The sequence below is a fragment of the Phoxinus phoxinus genome, assembly GCF_949152265.1.
Source record: "Phoxinus phoxinus genome assembly, chromosome: 14".
NCBI lineage: Eukaryota > Metazoa > Chordata > Actinopteri > Cypriniformes > Leuciscidae > Phoxinus > Phoxinus phoxinus.
Window position 1 is genome coordinate 2,305,147 of NC_136889.1, and position 15,166 is coordinate 2,320,312.

The 15,166-nt window shown below is 41.4% G+C and overlaps 1 protein-coding gene across 5 annotated transcripts in view; it reads left to right on the top strand.

The window, feature by feature from the left end:
* The window catches only part of b3galnt2 (beta-1,3-N-acetylgalactosaminyltransferase 2), a 64,258-nt gene that overhangs the window by 27,531 nt on the left and 21,561 nt on the right, over positions 1 to 15,166 (top strand). For 2 of the 5 annotated variants that reach the window (XR_013800342.1, XM_079636313.1), the window contains exons 1-3: positions 1,572 to 1,806; positions 3,562 to 3,688; positions 11,878 to 11,978. Coding sequence is in view for 2 of the 5 variants with exons in the window: in XM_079636313.1 (XP_079492439.1) it covers positions 1,701 to 1,806; positions 3,562 to 3,688; positions 11,878 to 11,978 (334 nt within the window). In the remaining 3 variants the exon portion in view is untranslated. Of the gene's footprint in view, positions 1 to 1,571; positions 1,807 to 3,561; positions 3,690 to 11,877; positions 11,979 to 15,166 lie in introns of those variants that run through there. The other 3 variants (XR_013800340.1, XR_013800341.1, XM_079636314.1) reach the window with 2 other exon arrangements.

Consider the following 15,166-nt stretch of genomic DNA (forward strand, 5'->3'; position numbering starts at 1 on the left):
TAAAAGTTGTTAACAATCGAAAAAATAATAATTCTACTCGTGATTCAGACTAAACACGAGAGCATTAGTTATTTCTAATATATTACATCTATCTGCCAATGGGCTTGTAAGTCAGCTATGACTATTTATCACGAAATTTCGACTTTTTACGTCATAATTTATAAGTAATATTAGTGACATGTAATATAATAAGTATGGCTTTGACATAATTTCGACTTTTTATATTATAATTATGACTTAGTATGTTATAATTTTGACTTTTTATCTCATAATTATTTTTGTTACAATTATCATTTACCAAATCAAAATGAACTTTAAAAAAAAAAAAAATTATTGCATTACCAAGATCAAGAACAATATATAACATACACATACAGAGGATCACAGTGTATTATTATTATCTATTACATTCATATTAGCATCAAAAGAAACAGTAGAAAGAATAACAAATCAAAATGAACTACAAAAAAAGGCAATCACTAACTTGACGTAATAGTTATCGTGAGTTCAGGAAACTTGAAGCACAGCGTTCATCATTGTACACTTTATTATTCTCAATATTTTCCCTAAATTTGATGTCTTTCTTGCTGAGATTTCTCTTATTGTAAAATCTCATTGATAACAATAATAATAACACGTTTCTTAAGAATTATGACTGAGGTTTTCCTTTTATGCTATTTTATTTCGATGCAGTGTTTCTTTTCCTGCAATAAAATGAATCAAGTCAAGTCACATTTATTAATACTTTTTACAGTACAGAGTGTTTCAAAAGCAGCTTTACAGAGATAACAGGAAAATAATGCAAAACAGTTTCATTTTAGTTATTAAAAAAAAAAGTTATTAATTTAGTTAATTTATATATATATATAGGAGAAAATAGGATATATATATACATCTGGAGAAAACCGTGATGTCATCGTCCAGCTCGGTTCAGTTCTTATTAAACGGTGTTAAAATGTTTGAATATGTGGTGAACTTTTACATCTCGCATGGTAAATATTACATCCATAAACAGAAATTTGCAAAAGGCATACCTAAATGTAATTTATTCTTAATTGAGATGGAATCGCTAAAAAAGTCATTGAAGTTAATAAAAAAATAAAAAGAATGATATTTTGTTAGCCTTTATGGAAAAATTCTTTACATTGTAATGGCCCCACTAGATTTACTAAATTTTATGAATCGATTGTTTGTATTTAGGAAAAAGGAAGAAATCTTTTTATTTATTTATATTTTTTATTTTTATTTTGTTTATTGTTCTTTCTTGTGACTTGTTATTTTGTTTAAAGATACGTGATATCTGTCATCCTGAAGCAATATTGTTGTACGATGATGATTACTGTATAATTTGAATTCTAAAAAAATATATATATATATAAAAAAAATGAAACGGTGTCAGTGCAGGCAGATCAATAATATTGTTGAATATTAAATTAACTTTAATAATGATTTTTTAAAACTTTTTTAAAAATAAAAACATGAATTACAGCGTTTATTTTAATAAAACTACCTTTCCCAGAAGGCACAGCGCGTCAACCGCTGCACTCCTATTGGTTGTCCGACCCGTGTCGTCATCAGCGCGCAGTTAGACATGACGCGGGCGCGTCCGAGACTCCTCAGAAGTCCTCCGTGATGCGGGTCGAGCCGCCGGTGTGTTCGGGAACGGGTCTGAGCGCTGCCCGTTACGCGTCGGTCCGTCCATGAGAAGCTCCGCGGCGGCGCTGTCTGCGTGTGTTCTCGCGGTTCTGCTCCACTGGCTCGGCTGGACCGACAGAACCGCGCTGCTGCTGGGCTTCAGCTCTGCAGGTACCGCTCCTCTGGGCTGAAACTTCTCCACTTTCTCTTATTCGGTCGCACTGTTATCTGCAGGCATGCCAGTTTGTGTTGAAGAGTAAGTGTTGTTGGTGTGACCTCTGCACTCGACACGTCCGGGACGCATAAGGTGGATTAATATATTCGCTTATAGAACAATTAATGCATGCATGCAAGTCTTTATTAATCAGTTCTTATGAAGCTGATGCATATGGATATATTAGTGCATATAGAAACTTGGTGCTCAGGTTATTTAGAAAATGAACACTTAACTGAACGTGTAAAGATTAAATAAAAAGTGCATATTCTCAATTCTATTAGAAAAAATAATGCATATAAATTCAGATGCTGACTGCATATGTAAACTATTGCTCGTTTTATATAGATTAATTACTAATATATATATGTATATATATATATAAAATTAAAGTTCCATACATTGAACATTAATGGTATAACTGATCCATCCATCCATCCATCTAATATATGAAATATTAATGTTCAATGCACATGGAACTTTAATGCACGTTCTATGAATGTAGATTAGAACATGAATGATCAGTCAGTGCATAAAAAATTCATACTCTGCTTATAGGACATTAATGCTCAATTCTTATAGAAAATAGATGATGAGTAAAAATAAAAACTATTGCACATTTTATTTAGAACAATTACTAATTTTACTAATACTATACATATGCATTGAGCATTAATGGTGTATACATATAAAAAATCTGTCTATTTACTTTAATGTATAAATATTATATTTAATGCATAGGTCACCTTAATGCTAAATGCATGTAGAACATAATTGACCAATGCATAAAAACATTAATACTTTTTTGCTTGTATATCATTAATTAGAGCTGTAAACGATTAATCGCGATTAATCGAATCCAAAATAAAAGTTTATATTTACATAATATATGTGTGTGTATTGTGTATAATTATTTTGTATATATAAATACACACACATGCATGTATATATTTGAGAAATATTTGCATTTATATACTGCATATATATTTTTTATATGATTTATATTATATATTTAGAACTATTTTATATATAAATAACAAATTTTTCTTAAATATATACATGCATGTGTGTGTATTTATATATACAAAATAATTATATACAATACACACATATATATTATGTAAACACAAACTTTTATTTTGGATGCGATTAATCGCGATTAATCGTCTACAGCCCTAACATTAATGCTCAATTCTTACGAAACGATGCATAATGCATAATATAATGTATAGACCGTCCAATGCATATAGAACTTTAATGTTGACTGCATTTAAAACGTGAATAATCAGTGTATAAGAACATTAATACTCAATGCATTGACCATTGCACATTAATGTTCCATAAGCATGTGGTATAATATCACTAATTGAGGGTTGAGATGTGAAATGAATGCACATCCTCACTGACAGGTCTGAAGCCTGCATTAGTGATCTGACAGTCGTATATAAATAGAAGAGTGTGTGTAGATAGAAAGTGTCTGAGATCTCATTGAAGTCTCTGAGAGATTTACCCGGCAACAAAGGCTCGGATGCGCATTACACACTTACTGTGATGTCTGTCACACAGGGTGTAATGGGACACAAGTGACACACCATTAGGGGATCCAACGGGTCGAGAGACTTTCATCTGTTCTGCCAGAAAGGCTTTTTACACATGCCGTGTCGGAGAACATCAGCTGATTGTTGTGTTTCTGTTAAATATTGTATTTTTAGGCAAGCAGAAGGCTGTGCATGAGGTGTTGGTGGGCGTTCTGTCGGCCCGGCATCATCATGAGCTCCGGCAGGCCATAAGAGACACATGGCTGGGATACATCAAACATCACCCGCACTTCAGGACACGGTCGGTCACACACACACACACACACACTCACTCACTCGTTCACTCACTTGCGCGCACACACACACACACACTCACTCACTCGTTCACTCACTTGTTCACTTACTCGTTCACACACACACACACACACACACACACACACACACACACACACACACACACACTCACTCGTATGCACGAACACACACACACAAGCATGCATGCACACGCACGCACACACACACACACACACACACACACACACACAAACTCACACACACATTCTCACACACACACACACACACACTCACTCGTTCACTCACTTGCACACACACACACACACACTCACATGTTCACTCACTCACTCGTTCACTCACTTGTTCACTTACTCGTACACACACACACACACTCACTCGTATGCACGAACACACACACAAGCATGCATGCACACGCACGCACACACACACACACACACACACACACACACACAAACTCACACACACACACACTCACTCACTCGTTCACTCACTTGCGCACACACACACACACACTCTCACTCACTCGTTCACTCACTTGCGCACACACACACACACACACACACACACTCACTCGTTCACTCACTCACTCGTTCACTTACTCGTTCACACACACACACACTCACTTGTACACTCACTTGTTCACTCACTCACTCGTTCACTTACTCGTTCACACACACACACACACTCACTCATATGCACGTACGCACACACACACACAAGCATGCATGTACAGACACACACACACGCACACACACACACACAAACTCTCACACACACATTCACACTCTCTCACTCACTCAGACACACACACACACACCTCATTACAACTCCGCTCACACATTGATTTACTGTAGAAGATCAGACTTTGTTATTGACGGCTTGATCTGAGGCCTACAGCTGTATCGAACCTTATAAAAATCCTTAAAATATTCCACATTTTAAATATCATTCAGACAAAAGCTCATTGGGTTTCTTCAAGCGTTGCATCAGTTCTTCTGGTTTTAGTCTATTTCGTTTTTTTCCCGTTTTTTTCCTGTTTCTTCATGTAATCCCAGACGGACTCAATGATGATGATGATGATGAGTTTAGATCATGCCGGCTGTTGTCAGACTCCTTGTGCATACAAAAATCGATAGGTTACTGACGTAACCCCGGTTCTCTGATAACATGAAGTGAGGTATCTCACTATGGGAACGCCTCTGGGCGTGACCGATCGCGGAAGCACCAATTACACCACGTCTGCCAAATATGGCAGACCAATCGCTGCAGCGATCAGGGAGTCCCTCTCCCTGTATATAAACCGCAGGTACCTGCCGTTTCGTCATTCTCCGCATATCTCTTCTCCGTGCGAAAAGGCAAGGAGGGCAATGTTGTGAGATACCTCACTTCATGTTATCAGAGAACCGGGGTTACGTCAGTAACCTATCGTTCTCTTTCTAACATTCGTTCGGTATCTCACTATGGGATATAGACAACTCCCGTATTGCCGATATGCTGACGAAGCAGACTGAAGAAGAGGGGATATAAGTAGCTAGTAACTGAATCACTGTCTCAGACGGTAAATAAACCGACTATGAGGAAAACGCCCCCTTTATTAAAAACCACCTTATACCACCTGACTGCACACTCCCAGAACTGAGTGGGCCAGAGAAGGTTCTGTAACATCCAGTCTATAAAAGCGAATAAATGTGTGCGGAGAGGACCAGCTGGCTGCCGCGCAAATTTCTTGAATAGAAATGCCTCTAAATAGAGCCCAGGATGTAGCCACCCCCCTAGTCGAATGCGCTCGCAGTCCTACAGGGGGCTCTATATTCATGCTCTTGTAACATAACATGATAGCCTCTACCACCCAGTGGGAAAGGCGTTGACGGGAGATAGGTTTTCCCTTGTAAGAGTCCGCCCACGAGACAAACAGCTGGTTGCTCTTACGCAATATGCGGGTTCTCTGTACATACATAAACAGTGTACGAACCGGACATAAACAGTGTAATCTCTCCTCCTCTGGAGAAGAAAAAGGAGGCGGATGAAAGGCTGGCAAGTCCACTGCTCTTATAGAATCCGCGTGATTATATACTTTGGGCACGAAAGCCGGGTTAGTTCTAAAATTAACCCTTTGACCCCCCGGAGCAAACTTCATACATGAAGGGTGAACTGATAAAGCATGTAGTTCACTCATCCTTTTTGCTGTTGTAAGAGCAAGTAACAGAGCCGTCTTTAAAGCGAGCAGCTTTAAGGCAATCTCCTCAATGGGCTCGAACGGGGCATTAGAGAGCGCGTTCAGAATCACAGACAAATCCCATGGCGGAACCAGCGGTTTTGATACTGGATGTAGCCTACGTGCACCTCTCATAAATCGACAGACTAGAGGGTGCTGGCCAATAGTACCCGAATCAATACCCACATGACACGCCGATATAGCGGACAGGTAAACCTTAACCGTGGAAAAAGCTCTGCCTTTGTCCAGGAGGTCCTGAAGGAAACACAGCACGTCCGAAACAGAGCACAAGAATGGAACAATGTTCCTGTCTGCGCACCATTCTTCAAACACTCTCCATTTGAGATTATAAAGAGAACGAGTCGAGGCAGCTCTTGCGTTCTGAATCGTTTCAATAACCTTCGGAGGTAACCCGGCTGTGCTCAGATTCATCCTCTCACGGGCCAGGCCCAGAGAGCTAGCTTCTGAGGGGAAGGATGGAATATTTCCCCCCGTGCTTGTGAGAGGAGATCCCTGCGCGCTGGTAACGGCCAAGGTTGGTCGTAGAGCAGTTGCGCAATCTCCGCCACCCACAGTCTCCCCGGCCAGTATGGCGCGATCAGAATCATCACATGTCTGCGTTCTCGAACCCTCCGCAGTGTCGGCTCGATCAAGCTCAACGGAGGGAACGCATACAGTAACTCGTTTGGCCACTCGTGGGCTAGAGCATCCACACCCAATGGTGCATCGTCGCCGACCAGAGAAAAGAACAGGGGACATTGTGCGTCTTCGTGCGATGCGTAGAGATCTACGGCAGCTTGGCCGAATCTCTGCCACAACATGAGGATCACCTGGGGGTGGAGTCTCCACTCCCCGTACAGGGGATTCCCTCTGGACAGTAGATCCGCTCCCCTGTTCATTATTCCCGGGACATGCGTCGCGCGTAATGACAGGAAGGTCCTGCTGCTCCACATAATCAGTCTCTTCGCTACCATGTGAAGCGCGTGAGAACGCACTCCTCCCTGACGATTTATGTAGGCTATCGCCGTTGTATTGTCTGTCCTGACCAATACATGATGATTCTTGAGAAATTGCACAAAATGTCTCAGAGCTAGAAACACTGTCAGTAGCTCTAGAAAATTTATGTGCTTCTCTCTCAGTGTGGGAGACCAAACTCCTCTCACTGTTCTGCCCTCGAGCACTGCGCCCCAGCCTGTGAGAGATGCGTCCGTCGTCACCACTTTTCTTAGTACGATAGGACCCAGAGGGCATCCTGTCCCGAGGAAAGACGGGGCCCTCCAATGATATAGCGCGTTCGTGCATTCTGGTGAGACGCGCACTCTGCGGCTGAGGCGGCTCCTGGGGCGAATGCCCTGTGACGCTGTCCAGTTCTGAAAATCCCTCATTCGCAACAGTCCTAGGGGAACCACTGATACAGTTGAGGCCATCAGTCCTAGAAGCCGAAGACACATTCTGAAAGAGACTGATCTCCCTCGTTGAAAAAGGGAGAGGCAGCTGTGAAACGTCTTGATGCGTTCCTCTGATAGGAAGGCTCGAAACGTCACCGAGTTTAACCTGAGGCCCAGGTATACTATTTCCTGGGACGGAGATAGACAACTCTTCGTTTGGTTTATTCTGAAACCTAATCTCTCCATATGCGTCACTAGTGTGTGAGTGTCGCTCTCTGCCTGCCGTCGGAGCGGCGCGCAGATGAGCAGATCGTCCAGATATGATGAAATCCTGACCCCTGATCTCCTTAACGGAGTCAGGGCTCCTTCCACACACTTGCTGAATACTCGAGGTGCTAAAGCGAGGCCAAATGGTATTCTCGTATACTCGTATGCTGTGCCTTGATAGGCGAACCTCAGATATTTCCTGTGCGCAGGAAAAATATCTATGTGAAAATATGCGTCCTGGAGATCCACTGAGGTGAACCAGTCTCCTTGCCGAATATTTTGACACAATGTTTTGACAGACAGCATTTTGAAATTGTATTTTCTGAGGTGTCTGTTGAGGACCCGTAAATCCAGAATGGGACGGAGACCTCCTCCTCTCTTGGGAATCACAAAATAACGGGAGTAGAAGCCCTTCTGGCTTTCTTCCGTTGGAATCACTCTTATCACTTTCTTTCTTATTAAAGAGGCTATTTCTTCCTCTAAAACCAGAGCTGCTTCCCCTTTGGCCACTGAAATAACCACTCCATTGAACAGAGGAGGTTTTACAGCGAATTGAAGCCTGTATCCCCTCTCTACAGTGGTTAATACCCAGGGATGAACTGCGCATGCGCGCCAGTTCACTGCCTGAGCAGCGAGTGGGCCCTTCCCGTCCTCGCTCACTAGAGGTGCAGCAGCACCCTCTAGCGGCAAAGGGGGGGGAGACCGCTCCAGTGAAGGAGTTATGTCGGTCTGTGTTAGTGATTGTTTTAATTTTCTGTGATCTTTTTCTTTTCTTATCACACACTGCGCCCTCGGTCCTTGACCTGGATGCGTCAGAGAAAATTTTATTTTTGAGGGGATGTTTGTGAACGTTAGATCTTCCTCCCTCGTAACGGACCTCGAACGTGGAGGGGGAAACGATCTCTTGGGGGGCACTAGCAGAACATTGGCCACATTCCCGCACACATTGGACTCTGAACTGTCCACACGAACACAATTTACCTCTGAATTCCTTCTCCTCTTCCCCGCGGGAGGGAGAGAGGAATCGTTCTGAAGGGATGGGACAGAGAAACCCAGGGTGCTGTCTACCAACCCTTCCTGCTGCCGAACTGACGTATCAGGTCGACCGCCTCTTCTTATTCCCCTGGGGGGCGGCCGGTCGGTGTCTTGCTGCTGCGGCCGCGAAAGACTGTTTTGGCCTCACAAAACCGGGCTTTGACTGTGGGGCCGTGTTGTTCGGCGGTTGTGGCGGAGCGGGGCGGGAAGACTGATAATCTGAGTGCCCCCCTCTCCCTGAGGGTCTGAAGTTCGGCCGGCTCGGATGATAAGGCCGAGCCGCCGGCTTTCTGGGGAGACAGGCCTGGAAAGCTTCCCCCTCTCTCTTTCGCAGATCGCACTGCTGCCGCATCGCAGTTACCGTGGAGCCAAACATAGCCTTTGGATCTATCGGGGCATCCAAAAACTCTGCTTTCTCTTTGTCAGAGAGTCCAGACAAACCCAGCCACAGAGATCTTTCTCCCACGACTGCTAAGCCCATACTCCGTCCGCAGCTTTGAACTGCTCCGCGTGACGTGCGCAGGTTCAAATCTGCGATGACGCATATCTCCTCCCAGAGCACTGGGTTGGGAGATCCGGAGTCCAGCTGACGACCCATCTCCTCTAATAGCTCCGCTTGATAGGCTGTAAGGAGGGACGTCGCGTTCAAAGCGCGAACTGACAGAGCCGTTGATTTGTAGATCTTTTGGAAAACAGAGGCGGCAAAGCGCTCTGTTTTCCCTGGCAGCGAGGCTCCGGTCGAAGAGAGCGCTGCTCTGCGGCCAGGGTGCAGGTGATTTGCCACCGATGTTTCCACAGGGGGAGGATCCGCCATCCCTAGATCCTCCATCCCCTGAACATCAAGCCTTGAGAAACCCTTAACGGGCACTCGATGTGAAAAAGGCTTATCCCAAAACTTTTTCATTTCAGCCACACAGGCCGGGACGGCCGGAATAAACTGCCTCGCTGGCGGGAGACGTGACGGAAGTCTCTTTCCATCATACAGGTCTCTTTCAGCCCCTTGACCTGCCTGTTGGGATGGCCAGTCAATCGATAATCTAGTCGCGGCCCTGCGACAGACCTCGATTAGATCCGTGTCCACCTGTACAGGGGAGGGTGAACTCTCATCCTGTGCGCTCGGCGGTCGGGACTGGTTCAGGGGAAGAATGGCATCTTCGTCGTCGTCATCCTCGTCCTCGAGTATGTTCGACAACACCTCATCATCGTCATCTTCCTCTCCCGCTAACGGATCGAACAGCGGGGGAAGGACGGGTGATACCTTCTCCATCATATCTGCCCATGAGCAGGTGGCCTGAGGACAATCCATGGGCTCCTCTCTGGGTTGAGCAGAGAGGCATGGGTCCGCTTTTCCAGCTATAGCCACGCGGAGTCTCCTTTCTCGGGTCTTAGACGAGAACGTAGCACAGTGCGGGCAGCCCTCGGGGTTGGACAGCGCGGCCTGAGCGTGTTTAGCGCCCAGACAGGAGATGCAGAGGCCGTGTGTATCCTTAGCAGAAATCCACATTCCACAAGCACACGGATGCGGAGGACGACCTTTTCCTCCGGGACTCTCCGGTTCTATCGCGGTGGCCATGATGATGGGGCTGCACTCTCTTCGTACGGTAAGCTTTCACACAACGTGATAACTGGTACGGAGCTGTGTCGCGAATAGAGAGCTATCTTATTTTCCTTATTTTTTTGGTGCGTGGTAAGCGCCCAGAAAAACTTGGAAAAGGGATAGAAAAACTTAAGAGCAGGAAAACTCGTCTTGACACGTTAGTTATCGCACTCTTAAGTGACGAAGTCACTCAACCACTTCAGGAAAGTATTGCGTTTGTGACGTTACCTGCCGGCTCCGTCTGAAAACTGTTAAGCAAATAGTTCCCAAAGTCTGCTGAGGACAGCTTCCGAAATCTTCCACGGGGAAGAGAGCGAGAATGACGAAACGGCAGGTACCTGCGGTTTATATACAGGGAGAGGGACTCCCTGATCGCTGCAGCGATTGGTCTGCCATATTTGGCAGACGTGGTGTAATTGGTGCTTCCGCGATCGGTCACGCCCAGAGGCGTTCCCATAGTGAGATACCGAACGAATGTTAGAAAGAGAACTCACTGGATTATTACAATTAATGGGCAATATGAATGTATGGAAATCTAAACTTCGGTGTATGAATGGGTGAATGTGAGGCTAAATATAAAGCGCTTTGGTTGCCATTGGGTCTGTGAAAGCGCTATATAAATGCAGTCCATTTACCATCTAAACTGATATTTCCTGCAGCAAAAGATACAAATAACTGGCTTGAAACCATTTGAACTAAAGAAACAATTGTAAATACTAACGTGCCTTAGACTTTTGCACAGTAATATATATATATATATATACATCACATTTATATCACAGGTTATAAAAAAATATTAAGCAGTTTAACTGTTTCCAACATTGATAATAAATCCTCATATTATACTGATTTCTGAAGGATCATGTGACACTGAAGACTGGAGTAATGATGCTGAAAATACAGCTTTGATCACAGGAATAAATGACATTTTAATATATATATATTTCAAGCCTTTATTTGTTATAATTTTTTATGATTATGGCTTACAGCTTATGAAAACCCCAAATTCAAAATGAGAATATTGTGAAAAGGTTTTCATAAGCTGTAAGCCATAATCATCAAAATTATAACAAATAAAGGCTTGAAATATTTCACTTTGCATGTAATGAGTCTATATAATATATTAGTTTCACCTTTTAAGTTGAATTACTGAAATAAATGAACTTTTGCACAAAGTTTCACCGGTACATTAGGTTTATTTAACAACAGAAAATGAATAAAAATAAAACTGCTTAGTTTTCACTGTATGAATTAAATTATATATATATATATACTGATTCTTATTAAAACTAAAGTTATTTAGCCAAGAACAGTGAGTGATTTTCTCTTTGTCTTTTGTGCATGACCCCAGTTATTGCAAGCCGGTGCGATATACATTTGTGATATTTCGATCATTTTGATATATTGTGCATCACTGTCACTGTAAAAACAGATTTACATTATAAAACCTCGTTCAGACACTTAATTCTGATTGGATGCGACCTTTCAACAGTCTATGGCTGCGACACAATCAAAGCCTCTGTAAAAGAGCCGATAAACACACTTTTGTATTCAATGCTATTAAATTACACTTGACGTTAAACCCTTAGTAGTGTTGCGCTTGGTAGTCGGTGTCACTAATGAGTGGTTTTACTGCAGAATCATGTGTTGATGTTCATCATTATGTCTGAAAGGGTGATGGTGAAGTTCATCGTGGGTGAACATGGCTGCGCCGTCGCTCCAGAGGATCGTGAAGACCCGTATTCCTGCACACTTCTGAACCTCACAGACACCGGTCAGTTCATCTGATAAACCACACTCCTCTTCAGCCCCAATCCCTGATTCAGAGCAGACTTATATCATCTCACTTTGCTCCAGTTTGTACTTTACCTTTCTGCGTTTTCAAAAAAAGTGCTTTTCATTCTGCCTCGTTTCCTCCCTTTGATACTGATCATTTCATACACTGCAAAAATGCTTGTCTTACTCAGTATTTTTGTCTCGTTTCCAGTCTAAATATCTAAAAATGCATTCTAAATATATAAATATAATATCTAAAAAAGATGCATATTAGATGAGTAAAGTGGCATACGATATTATGTCTTGTTTTCTGGGGATATTAATCAAAATTAAGAGACTTGTTGCTTAAAAAAAGCAAAATTAAATGCAAATGGGGTAAGAAAAATAATCTTAACAAACAAAGATTATATTTCTGACCCCATTGTCAGATAATTTAGCTTGTTTTAAGCAAAAACTTACTTAATTTTGATTTATATTCCCAGAAAACAAGACATTATATTGTATGCCACTTTACTACTTCAGTTAAGACATCTTTATTTAAGAATATTTAGATATTTGGCCTGTGGAAACAAGACAAAAATACTAAGTAAGAAAAGCATTTTTGCAGTGTAGATAGACCCCTACACACACACACACACACACACACACTGTACGCCTCGCAGGATGTGGCCTGAAATCATAGTGTGCGCTTGGGTTCTCTTCTAAATAGTCAGCATGTTTTGGCTTCCAGCTGATTTCAGTGGATAATACCATTCTGCATTTTGATGATTTATCCACATCTTCATGGTCAGTTAGAGGAAAATTGGGGGGAAAAAGGCTTTCTGCGAGTCTTAGTCACAAATTAAGGCCTTAAAATGGTTTTAAATCAGAGCAGAAAGTCATGGTGTTAAAGGGGTGGTTGAGTATTATTTGACTTTTCTAGCTTTAGTTAGTGTGTAATGTTGTGTTGTCTAACTGTAGTTAGTGTGTAATGTTGTGTTGTCTAACTGTAGTTAGTGTGTAATGTTGTGTTTTCTAACTGTAGTTAGTGTGTAATGTTGTGTTGTCTAACTGTAGTTAGTGTGTAATGTTGTGTTGTCTAACTGTAGTTAGTGTGTAATGTTGTGTTGTCTAACTGTAGTTAGTGTGTAATGTTGTGTTTTCTAACTGTAGTTAGTGTGTAATGTTGTGTTTTCTAACTGTAGTTAGTGTGTAATGTTGTGATGTCTAACTGTAGTTAGTGTGTAATGTTGTGTTTTCTAACTGTAGTTAGTGTGTAATGTTGTGTTTTCTAACTGTAGTTAGTGTGTAATGTTGTGTTTTCTAACTGTAGTTAGTGTGTAATGTTGTGTTTTCTAACTGTAGTTAGTGTGTAATGTTGTGTTTTCTAACTGTAGTTAGTGTGTAATGTTGTGTTTTCTAACTGTAGTTAGTGTGTAATGTTGTGTTGTCTAACTGTAGTTAGTGTGTAATGTTGTGTTGTCTAACTGTAGTTAGTGTGTAATGTTGTGTTGTCTAACTGTAGTTAGTGTGTAATGTTGTGTTGTCTAACTGTAGTTAGTGTGTAATGTTGTGTTGTCTAACTGTAGTTAGTGTGTAATGTTGTGTTGTCTAACTGTAGTTAGTGTGTAATGTTGTGTTTTCTAACTGTAGTTAGTGTGTAATGTTGTGTTGTCTAACTGTAGTTAGTGTGTAATGTTGTGTTGTCTAACTGTAGTTAGTGTGTAATGTTGTGTTGTCTAACTGTAGTTAGTGTGTAATGTTGTGTTGTCTAACTGTAGTTAGTGTGTAATGTTGTGTTGTCTAACTGTAGTTAGTGTGTAATGTTGTGTTGTCTAACTGTAGTTAGTGTGTAATGTTGTGTTTTCTAACTGTAGTTAGTGTGTAATGTTGTGTTTTCTAACTGTAGTTAGTGTGTAATGTTGTGTTGTCTAACTGTAGTTAGTGTGTAATGTTGTGTTGTCTAACTGTAGTTAGTGTGTAATGTTGTGTTGTCTAACTGTAGTTAGTGTGTAATGTTGTGTTTTCTAACTGTAGTTAGTGTGTAATGTTGTGTTGTCTAACTGTAGTTAGTGTGTAATGTTGTGTTGTCTAACTGTAGTTAGTGTGTAATGTTGTGTTGTCTAACTGTAGTTAGTGTGTAATGTTGTGTTGTCTAACTGTAGTTAGTGTGTAATGTTGTGTTGTCTAACTGTAGTTAGTGTGTAATGTTGTGTTTTCTAACTGTAGTTAGTGTGTAATGTTGTGTTGTCTAACTGTAGTTAGTGTGTAATGTTGTGTTGTCTAACTGTAGTTAGTGTGTAATGTTGTGTTGTCTAACTGTAGTTAGTGTGTAATGTTGTGTTGTCTAACTGTAGTTAGTGTGTAATGTTGTGTTTTCTAACTGTAGTTAGTGTGTAATGTTGTGTTTTCTAACTGTAGTTAGTGTGTAATGTTGTGTTGTCTAACTGTAGTTAGTGTGTAATGTTGTGTTTTCTAACTGTAGTTAGTGTGTAATGTTGTGTTGTCTAACTGTAGTTAGTGTGTAATGTTGTGTTGTCTAACTGTAGTTAGTGTGTAATGTTGTGTTGTCTAACTGTAGTTAGTGTGTAATGTTGTGTTGTCTAACTGTAGTTAGTGTGTAATGTTGTGTTGTCTAACTGTAGTTAGTGTGTAATGTTGTGTTTTCTAACTGTAGTTAGTGTGTAATGTTGTGTTGTCTAACTGTAGTTAGTGTGTAATGTTGTGTTGTCTAGCTTTAGTTAGTGTGTAATGTTGTGTTGTCTAACTGTAGTTAGTGTGTAATGTTGTGTTTTCTAACTGTAGTTAGTGTGTAATGTTGTGTTGTCTAACTGTAGTTAGTGTGTAATGTTGTGTTGTCTAACTGTAGTTAGTGTGTAATGTTGTGTTGTCTAACTGTAGTTAGTGTGTAATGTTGTGTTTTCTAGCTTTAGTTAGTGTGTAATGTTGTGTTTGATCATAAACAACATCTGCAAAGTTACAACGCTCAAAGTTCAGAGCAAAGGAAGATATTTGCTTTTAAAGAAAAGGACTACAACAAACGGCTGGTAGGAACTACACAACATCCCTCCCGGGTTAGTGACATCACCAACCCTAGAATTTGCACAAGCCCCGCCCCCTGAACACACAGTCCATGTTGAGAAGAGGAAGAGTTGCTGTAGTCGAGCACATTTGTGAGTCAGCTCAAACTTTAGCATCCATCTTTTC